This window comes from Carettochelys insculpta, chromosome 12, assembly GCF_033958435.1.
Source record: "Carettochelys insculpta isolate YL-2023 chromosome 12, ASM3395843v1, whole genome shotgun sequence".
Classification (NCBI taxonomy): domain Eukaryota; kingdom Metazoa; phylum Chordata; order Testudines; family Carettochelyidae; genus Carettochelys; species Carettochelys insculpta.
Window position 1 is genome coordinate 30,165,224 of NC_134148.1, and position 18,450 is coordinate 30,183,673.

Here is an 18,450-nt window from a genome sequence, read left to right on the forward strand (position 1 = left end):
TGGGGGTTGCAGGGCGGGGAGATGATAACAGAGGGTAGCAGGGCAGGGGGCCGATAACGGGGGGCTGGCTGGGTGTGGGCGCGCTCAAACGGTGGAAGGCTGGTGTGGACCGACAGTGACGGGGGGGAAGGCGCAGGGCTGGGGAGACTGACCAGTGCGGGGCTGACGACGCTGCTGGGAGGGGGCGGGAGCAGGGCTGATAACGGTGGGAACTGGAGGGGCTAATAACAGGGGGAGGCAGGGCCGAGGGCGGACGGCGCCGGGAGTCGAATGACCACGGGGCGAGGCTGGGGGCTGGCGGGGTGGGGGTCGGGCCGGCTGCTGACGCGACGGGGGCTGAAGCCGACGCGCTGGGTGGGAGGCGGCGGGGCCAGAGGCCGGGCCCGGCCAGCCAGAGCCGACGCCCCTGCGAGGGGCGGGACTGGAGCCCCCAGGCCGGGGCGCGCGGGCGGAGCCGCCTGACGCCGTCGCAGTGCGCCCGGCCCGGGGGTTGTTCTGGTCGGGGCGGCCGGAGCGGTGAGTGCGGGCTGGGCCGGGCCCTGCGGCGCTGTGATCTCCCCCGGCCCGGCTCTGGGGCCCCGCCCGCTCCGCTGTCCTACCCTCCCCCACCGCCCTGGAGCTCAGCGCGGCACCCCGCCCGCCTTCCCGCCCTGGGGTCGGGCCCTGCGGTGCGGGGACGGGCCCAGCACCCCACGGTCCCAGGACATCCAACCCGCAGCCCCGGTAGCGCTGCTCTGGGCTCAGTGCAGTGACCCGCTGCTCCCGCCTGGCTCTCCGGCAGGCCTGGCAGCCCCGCCGCCCAGGAGGGTTAAGGGTCCGGCGGGAGTGCACATTTCGGCGGCCCCGGGGCGCGGGTGGAGAGCGTGGCCCGCCCTGGGCAGTGCTGGTGCCCCGGGCTTTGGCAGCGGCTCAGACTATCAGCTGTGCCCCCAGCCCAGCTCAGCCCCTTTTAATAAGCGGAGTGGGGGTAGGAAGGGCTCTCCTGCGTCCCGGGGACCCGGAGGGTGAATCGGGGGAGGTTCAGAGGGGGAGGCGTTGTTCGGGCGGTGCGTGGGGCGCAGGAGGAGAGTAGCAGTGGGGAAATGCAGGCTGATGAAGGGGTGAAGTCCTGGCTCGGGGGTTGAACTGGGTGGGGAATGCCCCCCCCCACCGCCCCCTGAAATGTGTGGGAGCCACAGAACTAAAGATGTGTGAAACAAGAATGGATAAAGCTCTAGTGAATGTGTAGTCTGGCCCAGCCCTACACTGATCCGCAGTAGCTGGGTCCTGGATCTTTTTCATCTGTACTTTCTCCAGCTTTCAGGCAAACCATCAGGGGCTTGGTGGTTGCTCAGAGACCATCTCTGGCCTGAATCCGCACTAACCCAGTTTCTTTCTTCACAGCATGTGAGCCAAGAGATGGTGCCTGCTCCTGGCTTGTCACGCAGCTGACTTTGCTGCTGTTGCTGACCATGAGTCTGAAAGCGGAGGCCCAGCCCCTGGTTGAGGACACGCCGGTCAGAGTGGCTGTGCGTATTCGACCACTGCTGCCCAAGGAGCTGTTGCGTGGGCATGAGATCTGCCTGCATGGCAATGCAGAGACCAAGGAGGTGACCCTGGGGCGCAACCGCCATTTCCACTTTGATGCTGTTTTCACAGAATCTTCAGACCAGGAGTCAGTATATGGTGCCTGTGTGCAGCCGCTGGTTGAGGCCTTCTTTGAAGGCTTCAATGTCACTGTCTTTGCTTATGGCCAGACAGGCTCGGGCAAAACCTACACCATTGGGGAAGCAAGTGTTGGTGAGTATCTGAAGAAGTGGCACCTTCCTAGTCTTGTTGTCCACCCACCCTGATGCATGTGCAGCAATGGTTCCCTCTTTCCACCCACTGCCTGGCTGTGAGCAAGGCACCAGTATCCCTTGTAGGTAGAAGCAAACAGGACTTCTTGAGCTAATTTAGTAATAATAACATGAAAATCTGGTGCTAGTGCAAAATCAAGGCTAAGAAGTGAAGTGGGCAAAAAGCCAAGGAAATTTGAGTTTCTTTTAACCATATTGCCTGTCTTTCACCTCATTACGCCTCTCTTTCTGGAGCCCACTGCGTAGTGAGCTTTTATGTTTAGTGGCAAAACCAGACGCTGCACATATTTATCATTTTTTTGTGTATCTGAAATAATATTCCCTGATGTAACTTGCAGAACTATTCATCCACTTGTTTGTGATCAATAACTGTGTTGGAACAGCACATGCAGTATGCTTAGCACCTGGTTCTTTTGGAAATGTCAAACAAGGAGATTGTTTTGTGATTTTTTTCTAAGGGTTCCTTCACCTTTGTCTTTCCTGAGCCTTGTTGCGTTTATTTCTCAGGGCTGTTCTACACTAAAAACATACCTCAGAGTTGCAATGTCTCTCAAATTGTGAAAAGTCTGCATACCCATTCAACATGCCAGTCTAACCCCTTGTGTAGACAGCACAAGGTCAACAGGAGAATTCTTCTGATAACCTAGCTACTGCCTCTCAGGGAAGTGGATTAACTATAGTGGTAGGAAAATTTGTTCCCATTGCTGCAGTGAGTGTTCACTGTGAAGTTGCAGCAGTGCTGTTGTAGCAGTGTAAGTGTAGATGTACCCCTAATCAGACTTAACAGAAGGAGTTTTGCGTTTAACTTCATTGTAGGTTGCTATTATGCACCGTTCTTCAGCTTTGACTGGCTAGTTCCCATAAATGCTTTAACACTGAAGGGCTGGCGGTTTTGATACCTAAGGAGTATTAAAATATTTACTGCATGTGTGTAGAAAGTTAACTTCATAGCTATACAAATACTGAGTTGCTTTTATATCTTCAGGCTTGGCTTGATTGTTCTTTGTGCATTTAGGGTTACTACCTTCATGCCAAGTTTGAGACTTCTACCTATAGATGGTTTGGGGCTGTTGGAAACCCACAACCCCTCTCCCCCAATGTAAACTTAAATTGATTTAAAGAAACTCTCAGCCTAGAATAACATTTTTGGATTGGAGAAAGTTTTGAGCAGTGCTGGATTCGAAGGAAATCACATTTCACCCTCAGCCACGTTATTTGCTAGCTACAGATATTATAGTTAACTTTTCTCTCCATAAGAAAATACTTCCCAACTCCACACATGCAGTACCACTAAGGATATGTCTTCTCTGCACAGTTAACCTGGGTTCTTCACCACGTTTTAGCCCAACCCCCAAACTTGCCATATAGAAGATCTATGGACTGTAAGCTGTGAACCTGTGTGGCCACTCAGAAGAAATTCAGATACCACTCTGCTGAATAGTAGAGCACTCATGGCTGTTTTTTTTGTACTGGTTGGACACACATGTACATTCCTCTATTCAGATAGGTTCCCCCCCCCCCAACTGCACATGGATGGAAAAGATTAGGTGGAGCACTGCCTCTGATGTAGGTTAAGCCTGAGCTAGTTTACCTAGCTAGGGTGTGGGTTAGAGCCCAGCCCTTGTTTTCATAGGGGTTGCTACCTATCCATTTTTCAGTGACTGTTCAGGCTAAATCACTTAAGTGCTGTTAAGCCTCCAATAATTTTCCACAATTCAATTCAAAGAGCAGACAGGTTTTCCTGCAATAGACAAAACTGGCTGGGAAAGAATCCTAGAGCATCGCAATACAAAGACCTGTGGGGTGTACCCCCAGACATGAAGGTGAGTGCAGAGCCAGTGAGGACATGAATACAGTTTGGCCATGGGAGCTCTCACGCTCAGGCTAGATTAATTTGGGTGCTCAGACTAGGGTAGGTTAACTGTGTGATGAAGACGTAGCTTGAGATGCACCACCTCTGGGTGAAGAGCAACTGTGGGTTGAGGGGAAGTTTGAACAAGGAATTACAACCCCTCATCAGATGTGCTCCTTGGGACCTTTAATATGGAGCTCCACTGCTTAGCACATGGGATGGTGTGAAGCTGTTCCCATGGGTTACTGTCCTTGCGGCGTGAGATGTGCTCTGCTTTGATTACTCCTGCTGCACCCCACACTAGAATTGGCTCTCTGGACATCTGTTGCTTCTGGTGATTGTCTCTCTCTCTCTCTCCTCGACAGCTTCTATCAATGAGGATGAGCAGGGCATCATCCCACATGCAATGGCTGAGACCTTCAAACTCATTGATGAGAATGACCTGATTGACTACACAGTCAGAGTCTCCTACCTGGAGGTGTACAAGGAGGAGTTCAAGGACCTACTGCAAGTGGAGACAGCCAGCAAGGACATCCAGATCCGTGAGGATGACAAGGGAAATATTGGTACATGTGACTGTTCTTAGATTCCCCTACTGTACTGACTGACTCCTGTGACCAGGGCTGGACTTGTTTTCCTGCAAAGTATAGCACCGTGCTTCCATCCTGATAAAGAAGCGATTACTTCCATTATTTTTCCACAGTCCCTTACTATGAAACTTACGAATGGTGGCCACCTTTGGGACTTGGGCTTTTGGACACTACAGCATGCAGTACTGAATACGGGGCATACTGTGTGCTCTGGTGGGGCATCTCAGCTGTGGGGCTTTATCTAAGTATCTTATTTCTGAATGTGGGTGGAGAAATTTCCCTTCTAATATCTTCAGTAGCTCAGTTGAGCAGGTCCTCTTGGAGTTGGAAATGCATTTCATAGGTGACCATTTAACGTGGGGCCAAAGGAAGTCTCCTGGGGCCTGAGATCTCACCTGGCTGTCCGTGCAGCTGACTCTGACTAGCAGCCTCTCCTGAACAGGGCAAGGAGAGCTTTCTTATAGCACCCTCTTCACTGGGCTTCCTGGAGCAATGCAGGGGCCTCATATTTGAACATTAGCCGTGTGTCCAGTAGTTACCTTATGTGCAGACATAATTTGCAGCCAAACAAACCCATGCTGGCCAGGAAGTGGATCCCCTGTCTTCTAGAGGCAGTTCTGGATTATGTCTTTCTTTAGAAGTCCTGTGGCACCTTATAGACTAACATGTATTGGAGCATAAGCGTTCATGGGCAAAGACCCACTTTGTCAATGTGTCAGATGAAGTGGGTCTTTGCCCCCAAAAGCTTCTACTCCAATATATATGTTGGTCTATAAAGTGCCACAGGACTTCTTGCTGCTTTTAAGGATACAGACTACTGCGGCTACCCCTCTGATACCTGTCTTCTCTTAGCTTAGTGGAACATTTGAAGGGCTTTTGGCATTGGTAGGTCAATATTGGATGAGACAAAGCCCTTAGTTCAGTGATGTTCTCTGGCCTAATATCTTTGGTCCTTCCCCTGTGGAATTCCTGGGCTCTAGCAGCACCACATGATGCTGATGGTAGCAGTTAGCATGGAAGGAGTTGAAAGGGACTCCCTCTGGTTGCAGGTCTCTGTTTTCAGCACATGTGATGTTTGTGGTCCCTCATCTTTCTCTGGCACTGTCAGCTCTGAGAAGCTCAGCAGGGGTGTGCTGTGGATACCTCCAAAGAGATTGTATGTGACCTAGAGCAACATTTCAGTTGTAGGGCTGCTGCTGCTGTTTGTGTGCTGAGGCGGAGGTGGAAGGATCTTCCCCCCCAAAACAAGTGAGCCAGCCCTGGTTGTTTAAAATGGATGCCTGTAGCTGAGTGTGGGAGCATGTCTTGTGATGTGTTAGCTGGGTGGAAACACGCTGGCCATCTAAAGCAATCTTACAATAACAAACCTCGACTCTGCTGACTGGAGGAAAATCCTTCGACTAGGAAATAGATCCCCCTCCTGGGGGTTACTCTGTGTGAGAGTCCCAACTGCCTTTTCACCTCTGCTGGACCTCCTGGCTGTCTTTGTGTGGCTTTCCCTAAGAGGGCGTACGTATCAATGCCAGTGCACTCACTGCCATGTTTCTCGTTGCAGTATTATATGGGGTGAAAGAAACCGAAGTGGAGGGGCTGGATGAGGTCCTGAGCCTGCTGGAAATAGGTAACACGGTCAAACACACAGGAGCCACCCACCTCAACAGACAGTCGAGCCGTTCGCACACGATCTTCACCGTGACCATGGAGCAGCGGCGTGGGGCTGGCCGGCTCACTCGCCTCGCCCTCCAGGACAAGGCCTTAGTCCCGGCCTCTGGCCAAGTCCTGGCTTCCAAATTCCACTTTGTGGACCTTGCAGGCTCTGAGCGGGTGGTGAAGACTGGAAACACAGGGGAGCGCCTGAAGGAGAGTATCCAGATCAACAGCGGTCTGCTGGCTCTGGGCAATGTGATCAGTGCCCTGGGAGACCCCCGCAGGAAATGCAGCCACATTCCCTACAGGGATTCCAAAATCACCAGGTACCACAAAATGCCTGCGCTACCCTCATTGCTCTGCTCATCTGGCTGGTTCTCTCTTAGCCCTATAGCAGGCTTCTTTGCCCCTTCCCAGCATGCCGGGGGGTTTGGCTGGGTCATGGTCACTCTTGTCCAGTCAGGCTTGGTGGCTGCCACAGTTGAATTTTCGAGGTCTTGTGTCCGTGGTGCTCCCACTTGGAGGCACCCTGACTGGTTCTGAAGGGGTCAGCTGACCATTTCCAAAAGGCCACAGGTACCCAGGCCTGTCAGTCCATCCTATAGGTGTGTTTCGGGGGACGGCACCATGAGTGGTAGGGAGCCAAGGATAAGCATGCAAATCCAGCTTCTTCCTATGCTGCTTCATTGGGGGTCCTGTGCTTGTCTGGCTCAGGGCCTTGGGAGGCTCTCTACTGGTGACTAGCAGATGCTCCCATCAGATGGCTGTTTGGGGTCTGTGTGCAGCAGGATGGGCTCAGTCTAGTTCCCAGCCCAGGCAGGGTCACCTAACCAGCTCCCCAGCTGGCATGCCCAACAGAGGTGATTGGATCCCCTCTCATTCCCAGATGTGACCACTGCACTGCAGGCAGTTTTGCCAGAGGTCAGTATTATGGACGCTTGCAGTGCTTCAGGCTCACCCTCTCCTGTAGGAACATACAGGAATTCAGGGCTGTCCTCCTGGCCCCTTTCGCCAGCACTGAACTGATAAATCATTTTGTACCCTTGGCATTACCTTGTCCGAGGGTGGAGCTGTGACTAGCCTTCCAGCTCCTGGCATGTCTGCCATAGCATGGGCTGCAGCCCCTTGCTCTGATCTGATGGCTTCGCTCTTCTCTGTAGGATCCTGAAAGACTCCCTGGGGGGGAATGCCCAGACTGTGATGATCGCCTGTGTCAGCCCTTCGTCCTCTGACTTCGATGAGAGCCTCAACACCCTAAACTATGCCAGCCGAGCTCAGAACATTAAGAACAAGGCCATCGTGAACTGCCGCAGGGAGATGGAGCACGTAGAGGAACTGCAGCTTCAGATAAAGAACCTGCAGAAGGCACTGGAGCAGCGGCACCGCTCGGAGACCCGTATCATAAACCGCTCTGATGCTGCCAAGCGGTGCACACAAGAGCACACGGCCCGCTTGCTGGCAGAGTGCGCGCACTACAGGATGTACACGGATGCTGCCTACCAGCTTCTGATGGAGCTGCAGGCAGAGGGCAACCTGACCGTGGAGCAGATTCTGCGGGTCAAGGAGTGGTTGTGCATGGTTGAGAGCGAGAGGAGTGAGCTGACCTCAGCTTCTGGACTGGATAGTGGCATTGAGAGCACCTCAGCTGAGGATCAGTGCCCCAAGGTGCAAGGCTTAAAGCCCCCACGGTCTCAGGTATTGGGGTGTCAGTGGCATTGGTTGGGCAGTGAGAAGGGCCAGCATGTAGCACCTGTTGCAGGCCAGGCTCTGTAGGGGGTGGTGACCCGTGCCAGAGCTGAGTTCCTGCTGCTGCCAAAGTAGCAGCAACAGCTGGAACTCCAGGCCTCTTAGAAATGCCAGGCCCTGAGGCAACTGCCACCTTTGTCCTGTCCTGTCATTGGGCCTGCCCCAAGTTAAAAGACACAGGAGGAGAATCAGACAAGTGCCACCATAGCACAACATGAGAAAGAAGGAGTTAGAGGCAAACAGGCAACCTTTGAAAAGTGAACTTTACATCCTAGTGAGGAAGATAGAAAGTAGCATAAACTCAGACAAGTGAGGTGCAAAAATATAGTCAGGGAGGCCGAAAAGAATTTGAAGAGCTGCAAGCCACAGACTCAGGAAAGTAATTTATTTTAAGTACTTCAGAGCAGGAAGCCTGCTCAGCAAGCAGTGGGGTGCTAGACCGTCGAGATGCTACAGGAGCACTCCAGGGCGATAAGGCCTTTGCAGAGAAACTAAGTGAATTCTTTGCATCCATCTTCATGGCTGAGGACATGAAAAAGATTCTCAAACCCGAGCCATTGCTTTTAGATGACAAATCTGAGGAACAGTCCCAGATTGAGGTGTCATTAGAGGAGGTTTGGAACAAATTGATAAATTAAAGAATAATAAGTCACCAGGACCAGATGGTATTCACCCAAGAGTTCTGGAGAAATCCAAGTGTGATATTCCAGAACTGCTAATTGCAGTTTGTAACGTAGCCCTTAAATCTGCTTCTGTACCAAAGGACTGGAGGATAGATAATGTGATGCCAATTTTTAAAAGGGGCTTCAGAGGTGATCCCAGCAGTTAGAGGCCAGCAAACCTGACTTCAAGACTGGGCAAACTGGTTAAAACTACATGACAATTTGGTTCTGTATGACACATGGTTGACCTTAGTTTGTTGGAGTAGAGTAGACATGGTGACACTGAGTGGTGCCAGAGCAGCAGCCCTGCATGCTGAGCCCAAGGCTGTGTGCGTCCACGGTGTAGGGTGAGTGGCAGCCTGTACAGCATACATACCTGTTTGTGTTGCGTCTGGGGCAGGGAGAGGCGCACAGTGAAGTTTTGGGGGTTACTAATGTTGTGTGCCCTTCCCTGGGGGCAGGTGAGCACAGAGCAGCCATGTGAGGCAGCCAGAGGTGAGCAGCTGACCCAGCTGCAGAGACAAGTGGAGCGTCTGGAGGAAGAGAACCGCGACTTTCTGGCTGCCCTGGAGGATGCCATGGAGCAGTACAAACTGCAGGTACTACTGGCCATGCCCCATGCATAGGGGAATCTTGCCAGCCCCTCCCCTTCCTGCTGCCTGCAGGTGCCCGCAGCTGCACCTCTCTGTCCTGGTGGGCACACCCTCCCTGCCCCCTTCTGAGGTGTTTGGGGTCTCTTGCTCCTTTTTCAGCCTTCATCGTACCTTTATTTCTTACAGAGAACAGGCCTGTCTGGGGAGCCTTTAATTTCAAATGCTGCTTGGCCCAGCCTGGGCTGGGCTGTAGTTTCTCCATTCTGGGGTCTGGTTTTGCCGTTGGGTCTTTAGTGTGTCCCACACGCTCCCCAAACCCAGTGCCAGCTCTGTGCCTGGCTTGTCTCTGCTGTTAATCTGCCATCCCTGCTCTGGATGGAACAGAGCGCGGGGGTGGGCAATCAGGGAGAGTGCAGCATGTTCTGTTTGCTACTGTGCGAGCGCAGGCCTAAGACACGCACATGGCAAACCACGTCTTCTGTTGTTTTTCAGAGCGACAAATTGCAGGAGCAGCAGGATGCCATCTCCGAGCTTCATGTGCGTCTGGAGATGGCGATGCCAAACTGGCAGGTGCCAGAGCTGTTGCAGAATGTGCGCTTGGTGGAGCTCACCCAGAGACCTCACACAGCCCCGCTGAATGCCACACGGTCCCATGATCTCAGCATGGGGCAGTCAAGGCCATCCTTCACCAGCCAGAGCGGAAGAGTCCACTGTGGAAAGGTGGGTGAGGTGCAAGTGCTTTCCAAGGATGCTTGCTCTTGAAGTGCTGGTTGCTGCTCTGACTCCCTGTTTGGAGTAGCTGGCCTTTTCCCACATTTGGACTTTGATCTTGTCAGTTAGTTTGAACAAAGTCCCTTGAGCTAGGGCCTCCAGCAAACCAGGCCCAGGCTTGAAACTCAGCTTCAGCTCTGGGTGTTGTGCTCCCTGATGTCAGGCTTTTCCTTAGTGTGGGGAAAGACTGGTTTGAACCCAGTCTGTGCGTGTACAAATTGTATCCTGAGCCCAGGCAGCAGGTAAAGCTTCATGTGCTGCAGAGCAGAGAGCAGCTGGCTGGGTCCAGGAACTTGTCAGCCCTGCTCACAAAGCCAGTGAGCTCCACATTCTCCCTCTTTATAGCTCAGTGTTGCCTCCTGAGATCTGGTCCTTGTGCAGTATGTCCATCTTTCTCTACCCTGAGCAGCTCAGCAGCACCCTGTCCCACCTAGGGGAGGACCTTGTGGGGCATTGCCAAAGCCATGTCCAGGGTGTGGCCTGCAGTCTGGAGGCCAAAGATGTGGTGCTGATGCGGGCATGCGGAGAGGACTCTGAGCAAGCTGTGGAGGAAGAGGGGGAGAAACACCGGTCTCTGCACAAGCGGAGGTGAGTGGAGGTTGCACCTGCGAGACATTGGCCGGGGCTACTCACTGAACACTGTGATTGCTTCTCCAATTGAGGACTTGACCAACACCAGCCAGAGAGGTGAGCCCCAGAAATTGGACTGTCTCTAAATGAGCCACCCCGGGCCCTCCACCAGTGGGTGCCATGTCTCTTAAGCCGAGCAGGCACTCGTAGAACTACAGAAGCCAAAGTGGAAGAGTCAGGAAAAATGAGTGTGTTTGTAATGGCCAAACTGCAGATTAGCATCTAACTGCTCAGTGAGGCTAGTGCTGGTGGAGGGCAGAAGTAGGTGCTGGCCCTGGAGACTGAACCCACCCAGAAGACTGTGCCAGAGACTGAGCACAGCACCGGCAGTGGCAGTTCAAGCTTGCTCCTGCAGTGCCTCTGCCCTGATTGGGAGGGGCTGTTTTCAGAGCTGAGAAGTGGCCTCTGTCCTGGGGCCATTCAGATCTTGGCTTCTCTGCTGAGGCTGCCAGATGCTAACTTGGGGTGGGTGGGCACCTGCCCACTGCGAAATGGATTGGAGCCTGCTGCTTCGCTCCTGAGCCCAGCCCCTATGAAACTCACTCCGACTCTGCCTGACGGGTCGTGACATCCTCGCCCCTCTGTTGGTCAAGTACCACGTGGCAGGTTTGGAGCCGGTTCCTTCTTCCCTTAGCTGTAGCTAAACTCATTTGCTGCTTTTCTAGAAACGGGATCCGAAGCTGGTGCAAAGAGGTTTCCAGCACAGTGTGTGAGGAGCAGAGCAGAGGGAACTCACTGCCCATCCAGGAGGAGCTCCTGGAGCTGCCCAATGGTAAGTGGAAACTGTCCTGGGGGGGATCTTCTGAAGACTGGTGGTGCCCTGAGTCGCTGTTGGTCGCGGTGAGGAGCCTGGCCACGTGCACTGCCCTGGAAGAGAAAAGTGGTGCAGGGTGTCCAGGCTGTCTGTCTGGGAGAGGCCAGAGCCAGAGGGCTGCTCTGTCTAGTGCAGCATGGACACTTTGCCCAAGATGGAACAAGGCATGCTGGGATCTGTAGTCTCTGAGGGCTATAGCGACTTATTAAGGATGACGGCAATCATGGATTGTGTTTCACCAGAACTTGCTGTCCCCTCTCCACGTTGCTGTTGGGACAGCAACTTCCTGGGCAAGGTCCTGACACAAGCTGGCTCTCTGTTGCAGAGGCCTGCCAGAGGAGAGAGCTGGCTGGCCCCAGGGAAGGCCCTTCAGGGAAGGACTCAGAGTGGCGGCTAGTGCAGGCGCAGCAGAAGATCCGGGAGCTTGCAATAAACATTCGCATGAAGGAGGAGCTGATCACAGAGCTCATCAAGACAGGTGCAGAGTTGCTGGTGGGCTGATGTTCCTGACAGGCAAGCTTGGGGCTCTTGGGCTTACCCCTATGGGAGGAGATGCTGCATATCTGCTTGTCTTCTCCACTGGTGGGACCCTGTAACCTCCGGTCCCCCATCTACCTACCTCCCCGTGCGCCTGTTCCCATTAGGCCAGGTTTGCCGTGCAGTAAGTGCTGTTCACTTGTTACCAGGAGCGTAACTCCTTTGCCTGGATCTGGGCCATGCTCTCATTGCTAGCAAGGAGTCTCTCCCTCCCTGCAGGGAAGAGGGTCTTTTGCCCAGCTGTGTGCCTCGTCTCAGCACAACCCTTGCATGCAGCAGAAGACAGTCGCCCCCTCAGCCATCCCTCTCCCCCTGCATCTGTTTGCCAGAGAGCGAGGCCAAGCTAGTGCTGTGACACCAGCTACTGGTTGAGATCCCTCCCCTTGGCTTTTCCTCCAGCTTCTTTAGGATCTCTCATGGGAGGAGCTGAGGGCTGGAAGGATACTGACCCGCTCACAGAAAGAAGGGGAGTCTCAGGAGCTAGCCCCACCCACTCTGACCAGCTGTTAGAAAAGCTGGAGCAGGGATTGCTGGGGAGCAGATCAGCACGGCTGGCGGTGGATGTGGGGTGCTGCTGTGGGGCTTCCTGCAAGCTGAGCAGGGTTGGGCTGGATGGGAAATCTGGTCCCCATGAAAGAGAAGTGACTGCCTGTGTGTGCACCTGTGCAGCAGGCCCTGGACAGCACCAGCTCCTGCTCCGCAGAGGCTGTTCTAGTCTCACCAGTGTCCTGGTGCCACTACTGCTGCTCCTGATTGGCTGGCTGATGCCTGAAGCTGCCAGTTCCATACAGGTCCTTGGTATTGCTGTCCTCCCAGCTTGCTGCGTGGAGGGCAGTGGGGGCAGAGCAGCTGGTGATGGCGTGGATTCCCTGCTGGTTTCAGGCAAGGATGCCCAGACTATGAACAGACAGTACTGCCAGAAGATCTGTGAGCTTGAGAAGGAGGCGGAGCAGGTGCGAGCAGAGCTGAGCAGCGGCCAGAAGCAGCTGCAGGAACTGGAGGGGAAGGAGCCCCGGGATGCTGGAGACAAATGCAAACTGCAGGAGTATCGCACGCGGGTTGCAGCAGCTCAAGGCAAGGCACAGGTCAGTGTGAGCCTGGTCCTTCTGTCTCTGCCCCCACAGAGGAGGTGAAGATCTTGCTCGTGCCTGTGTTTGAGGGGCAGTATGGCTGGGGGCTGTTGTGGCTTCTCCGAAGGGCAGGGTGGGAAGCAGTTCCCTGGCCTTGAGTCTCAGAGCAGCCGTCCTGTGGCAGGTGCTGCGAGAGAAGAAACAAGTGACGGAGAGATTGGTGTCGCTGTCAGCCCAGAGCGAGAAGCGGGTACAGGAGCTGGAAAGAAACGTCCAGCTGATGCGGCGGCAGCAGGGACAGCTGCAGAGACGCCTGCGTGAGGAGACTGAGCAGAAACGCCGCCTGGAGACAGAGATGCACAAGCGGCAGCACCGCGTCAAGGTCAGTGCTAGATCCCTGTGTGCCAGCCAGGGCAGAGGGCAGCTCTGGTGTGTGACCCTGTGTCCTCACCAGCAGATGGTTGAGGAGAGGAACTTATCCTGCATTATCTGGAGTAACAGCTTAGCCCAGTGAGTTGAACCTGAGACTGGGAGGGCTCCAGCCCTGTCAGCCTGAGATCCTGGGTTCTGGATTAATTTGTTGTCCCCATACTTCACCCCCACACTAACTGCTGCTACCCCCTGTGCAGGAGCTGGAACTGAAGCAGGAGCAGCATCAGAAGATACTGCGCATCAAGACAGAGGAGATTGCCGCTTTCCAGAGGAAACAAAGAAGTGGCAGCAATGGCTCTGTGATCAGCCTGGAGCAGCAGCAGGTACGCAGCAGTGACCCGGGCACTTAAGGGAGTCCTGCGCCTGACTGGTAATGTCAGCAAAGGTGTCTGGCCCTCACACACTGATTGGCAGGGCCTTGCCAAATTCACAGCCATGAAAAACACGTCAGAGGCCATGAAATCTGGTCCCTCTGTTGCTTTTACCCTCTCCAATGCAGATTTCACAGGGGAGACCAGCATTTCTCAAAATGGGGGTCTTGACCCAAAAGGGAGTTGCAAGGGGGGCACAGTACTGCCACCCTTAGTTCTGCACTGTCTCAGAGCTAGGCGGCTGGATAGCAATGGCTGCTGGCAGGCGGCAACACCACACCGGACCATCTTTATTTCAGTGATGCTGCTGGTGGCAGCCATGCCTTCAGAGCTGGAGTCCTGGCCAGCAGCTGCTGCTCTTCAGGTGCACTTCTCTGAAGGTAGTGCTGTCACCAGCACTGCACAAGTGAGGACAAGAGTACCACAACCCTTCCCCCCGCCACACACACAATAAGCTTGTCATTCCCCCCACCATTCCTTTTTGGGGCAGGACCCCTACAGTTACAACACCGTGGCCTTTCCTATTGAAATAGGTGAAATCGTGAAATTCACGACTTGTAAAATTCTGTGATGGTGAAATTGACTGAAGTGGACCAGACCGTGTGGCCGTGTCCCTGGAATCTCACCCCCTGGGAAGAACAGATTGAGCTTGATCCTCATCTTCACTGTACCCTCCTTTACTCATGGAAGACTGACATGGAGTCTCTGCTCTGGGCCTTGCAGATTTCTGGGACTTGAAGTGCACTGACTGGTCCTGGTCAGGGCCAGCCTGTGCCCCAGTAATCCCAAATGGCTAGGGCATGGAGCAGCTGGGGTGAAGCCTTGTCTGTTAGTGAGGGGGCAGTCGAATCAGAGGGATGGCCAGTGCTTAGGACACTAACCTGTTCTTTAGGAAACCTGGGTTCTATTCTGTACTCTGCCACAGACTTCACATGTGCCCTCAGACAAGTCACTTAGCCTCTGCATTGCCCCTCTGCACACTGGGGGTCAGAGCACTGCCCTAGCTCAGTAGGCTATGAGAATAAATCCATTCAGGGCTGAAACAATCAGATCTTCAGCAATGGGGCCATGGAAATAGCTAGTAGAGGCCTCCACCTCTCCTCCCTCCCCAAAATAACTGCTCTCTGGTTGGAAACCACATCCTTCCCCTCCTTCTCTTTCCATCAGAAAATCGAAGAGCAGAAGAAGTGGCTGGACCTGGAGATGGACAAAGTCCTTGAGCAGCGGCGTGCCCTGGATGAGCTGGAGGATGAGCTGAGGAAACGGGAAGCCATAGTGGCTAAAAAGGAGGTGCTTCTGCAGGAGAAGAAGGGCCTGGAGAAGAAAAGACGCCGCTCCAGCCAGGTGGGATGCCAAGCTGTGGGAGGCCCTTAGTAACCTGAGGGGAACATGCTTGCCCTAAGCCTGCTGAAGGGAGAGGCCTTGGTGGGGCTAGGGTTGGGACCCAAGGTCACGGCTGTGGTCATTATACTCCTGCCTGGAAATCTCCTCTCCCTGTGGTGTGAGGGGCGGTTTGGTCTAATTACCCTTGGCCTGCAGGGAGTTCTAAGAGGTCAGTTGTGGGTCTGGTTCCCGGGGGGTGATGCTCAGAGGTCTTGCTCCTCCTGCTGCTCCAGGCCTTGACGGATGACATTGTGCGGGTGTCCAGCCGCCTGGAGATCCTGGAGAAGGAGTTGACGGAGAAAAACGGGCAGCTGCGTCATGGCAGCGCCCATGACCAGCAGCAGATCCGGCAGGAGATCAATAGTTTGCGCCAGGAGAAGGACCAGCTGCTCAAACAAAGGCTGGAGATAGACAGCAAACTCCGCCAGGGCACTCTGCTATCCCCAGAGGTAACCAGCTGCCTGTTGGGCCCACACCCCAGTTCGTGTACATAGGGAGAGGGCAGCTAGCAAAGAGCTGGGTGCTGCCCTTCATGCCAAGCTTCAACTGCTTTGGTCACATGGCCTAGCCCCCCAGTGCCTAATTTTTCACATCAGGCACTCCAATCAGCAGCACTGGAAGAGGCTGGTGGCTAGACATATCCATGGGATAGGCTCGTGTCCATTTGAAAGTGCATTAGCAGAGCTCAGGTGCTGGATATGAATGGAGCAAGAGGGGCACTCAGAAGCCGGGTTTGCAGATCACCTACCTGACCACTCGGGGCTGGTTCCCTTTGGAGTCTTTTCCCTCTCACTCTAACCCACAAGTAAGTGCAGCTCCCTTCCTGTGCCCCGTGTGACAGGAAGAGCGGATCCTGTTCCAGTTGGATGAAGCTATTGAGGCTCTGGATGCTGCAATCGAGTACAAGAACGAGTCGATCACATGCAGACAGCGGGTGCTGCGGGCCTCGGCCAGCCTGCTGTCCCAGTGCGAGATGAACCTCATGGCCAAGCTCAGCTATCTCTCCTCCTCTGAGACTCGAGCTCTGCTCTGCAAGTACTTTGATAAGGTAAGATCCTGCACTCTGTTACACCTTTGCCCTCAAGTCCTGGTCCTTTGCTTGCTTTCCACTGTGAGGGGTCAGCTGCCCTTTATGTAGCCTGGTTTCCCTATGACACAAAAGCTGACTATGGTACCAACTCCCTGACTGATTCTGCTCTAGCTGTCCACCTGACACTACTCTCGGATTTGCATGGTCCCTCTGGCTCTGCAGCAGCATTGAAGCAGCAGGGCCTTTGGAATTGCTGGGCTTTCCTGAAGACCAAGCCCTTTTTACTGCGTAGTGAGAACCTAACTTGATCACTGGGAAGAGTGAAGCTTCCACATCCCAGTGAGGCTTTGACGTGGAGCATGCTTTTGGGCCTTGGACAGGTGGTGACCCTGCGAGAGGATCAACACAGGCAGCACATTGCTTTCTCCGAACTGGAAATGCAGCTGGACGAGCAACAGCAGCTGGTGCGCTGGCTGGAGGTAGCTGTGGAGCGCCAGCGCCTGGAGATGGACCGCCAGCTCACCCTGCAACAGAAGGAGCATGAGCAGAACATCCAGTTCCTGCTCCAGCAGAGCCACGGTAACATGATCTCCCTGTGCCTATGGAGATGGAACTTCTCCCAAGCCCAATGAGCTCACTGCCACCCCTGCCTTAATTATCCTTTCTGTGATGGAGCTCTTTGACCTGTACTAGCTGCTCCTCTGCTTTAGGTACCCTTTGCAGGGCAAACTGCAGCACACTTTCCAAGCCCCGTGGGCTGTAATAACACTCCCTCCTCCTTTTAGAGCACATGGATGAGGAGCTGACCAGCAGCAAGCTGCAATTGGAGGGAAGAATCCAAGTGCTGGAGAAAGAACTGAGCCGCTACGTGTGGGCCAACCAGGTGCTGAACCAGAGGTTGAGTAATCTGAGTCATCCAGGCCAGAGCAAAGGTGAGGCAACCCTACTCCCTGGGCTAAGGAGTGCAGCTCAAGCTCTGCTCTGCCCTACTTCCCCAATGCACTTTCATTTGCCTGCACATGACCAGGTAGAAACTCCCCATTTCTACAGCAGCAGGAGCCTGTGGAGGAGCAGCTGCCTGGGGATTGTTGTCCGTGCTCACTCATGCAGAGAGGATGGTTTCCTTCAGCAGTCTCTTCCTGTAACACACACACTTGAGTTCCTCTCTTATTTAAGGATCAGCAGTTCCTAGCTTGAGAATCACTTCGCTAACAACTTGTCGTCTTCTGCAGGAGTGGAGAGAAGCATAGTTGGAGCTGGGGACAGACCTCCTGCGGTACTTGGGACCTGTGAAGAATTGGGCACTGGTACTGTGGAGCAGCAGGTGCAGCTGCCTGTCGCTGAAGGAAGCCATAGGTGCAGGGATGAAAACAGGGACTTGGTCCATGCACCTTTACCATCCACATGGAGACGCTCTTCACTGCCCAGTGACAACCCCTCAGGCTCAGAGGGGATTCAACAGAGAGAAGCAGAGTACTTGCTGAGACTGGGGTATCCCTATGAGGGGGCCCTGCCATGGAACCCAGCTCCTCTGCCTAAACCCTGGAGGGAGCTGCGCCGAGCCAGCCTCAATGTTGCTACATTGCCCTCCCACCCGGGAATGATTGATGTCAGGAGAAACCCAGTTTAGACCCAAGGTTTGAACACTAAGGCTATGTCTGAATTACAGTGACTTGGCAACAGAAATTTTTGTTGGAAGATATCTTCTTCACAGGTCAACAGAGCTCAGCCAAACTGCCAAGCAGAACAGAACAGATTGCTCTGGTGATAAGTGTCTGACTGGACTGACCAGCCGCACTCCTGACAAAGCAACCAAACGGAGGCACTGCAGACAGGGTTGCCTGGTGTCCCAGAAGCCTTGTCTGTCAAGGCATTGTGCCTCATGGGAGCAGGATAGGACTGTTGCCCAAAGTGCTGTGTTCTGTCCATTTACTTTGGACAGAAGGCCATGGGAATCTGGGTGCTCCCTGGGCTTAGTCGACAAAACCTTTCAGTGCAGACATAGCCCAGCTGTCCGTAGCACTGGAAGGGGCAGTTGCTGCTTTCACATGTTGCAAGTAAATACCTTTACTGCTCAGCCTAGGCAGGCTGGCTACAAACATGCTGCATTTCATTGAGGACAGAAATAGGAGTTAGGACATTTTCACCTTAAGGAAAAAAATGTTAAGGTGGCAGCTGAGTGGATGCACAGTTGGTTCCAATTTGGTGTTCCCAGCCCAATAGTGTTGGCTGGCTAGTCTTCCTCACCCTCATCCATAGCTGTTTCCCCTGGTAGAGCAAGGGACTACATCTACACCTATCACATTATGGACTTATTCCAGTTCTAGAGCCTGGCTGCTGCTGGGGTGCACAGGGAGCTGTTTTTGACACTAGCACCCAAGTGCTGTGGGGGGCCTCATACCTTTTGTAGTAACTTTTTTACATTTCTGCTGTAATTTTCTAATAAAAGTGTTTTATTAAATCAGTTGTGTCACAGCCGTCTAC

The 18,450-nt window shown here is 53.9% G+C and overlaps 1 protein-coding gene across 3 annotated transcripts; it reads left to right on the forward strand.

The window, feature by feature from the left end:
* The first annotated feature begins 427 nt into the window (after positions 1-427).
* Positions 428-18,410, forward strand: KIF7 (kinesin family member 7). Of its 3 annotated transcripts, none has more exons than XM_075006327.1 (19): positions 428-516; positions 1,384-1,779; positions 4,056-4,256; positions 5,836-6,253; positions 7,088-7,622; positions 8,797-8,934; positions 9,421-9,648; positions 10,109-10,287; positions 10,995-11,101; positions 11,469-11,621; positions 12,563-12,765; positions 12,935-13,132; positions 13,380-13,505; positions 14,721-14,897; positions 15,170-15,385; positions 15,778-15,984; positions 16,347-16,545; positions 16,752-16,898; positions 17,199-18,410. In XM_075006327.1, exons 2-19 carry the CDS (start codon positions 1,452-1,454, stop codon positions 17,594-17,596), a joined length of 4,158 nt encoding a protein of 1,385 aa, XP_074862428.1. In that variant the 5' UTR covers positions 428-516; positions 1,384-1,451; the 3' UTR covers positions 17,597-18,410. The 3 variants fall into 3 exon arrangements, with proteins under 3 accessions (XP_074862428.1, XP_074862429.1, XP_074862430.1); XM_075006328.1 differs by having other exon boundaries at positions 7,088-7,592; XM_075006329.1 differs by lacking the exon at positions 428-516 and having other exon boundaries at positions 1,393-1,508; positions 1,639-1,779; positions 17,199-18,409.
* The last annotated feature ends 40 nt before the right edge of the window (positions 18,411-18,450 follow it).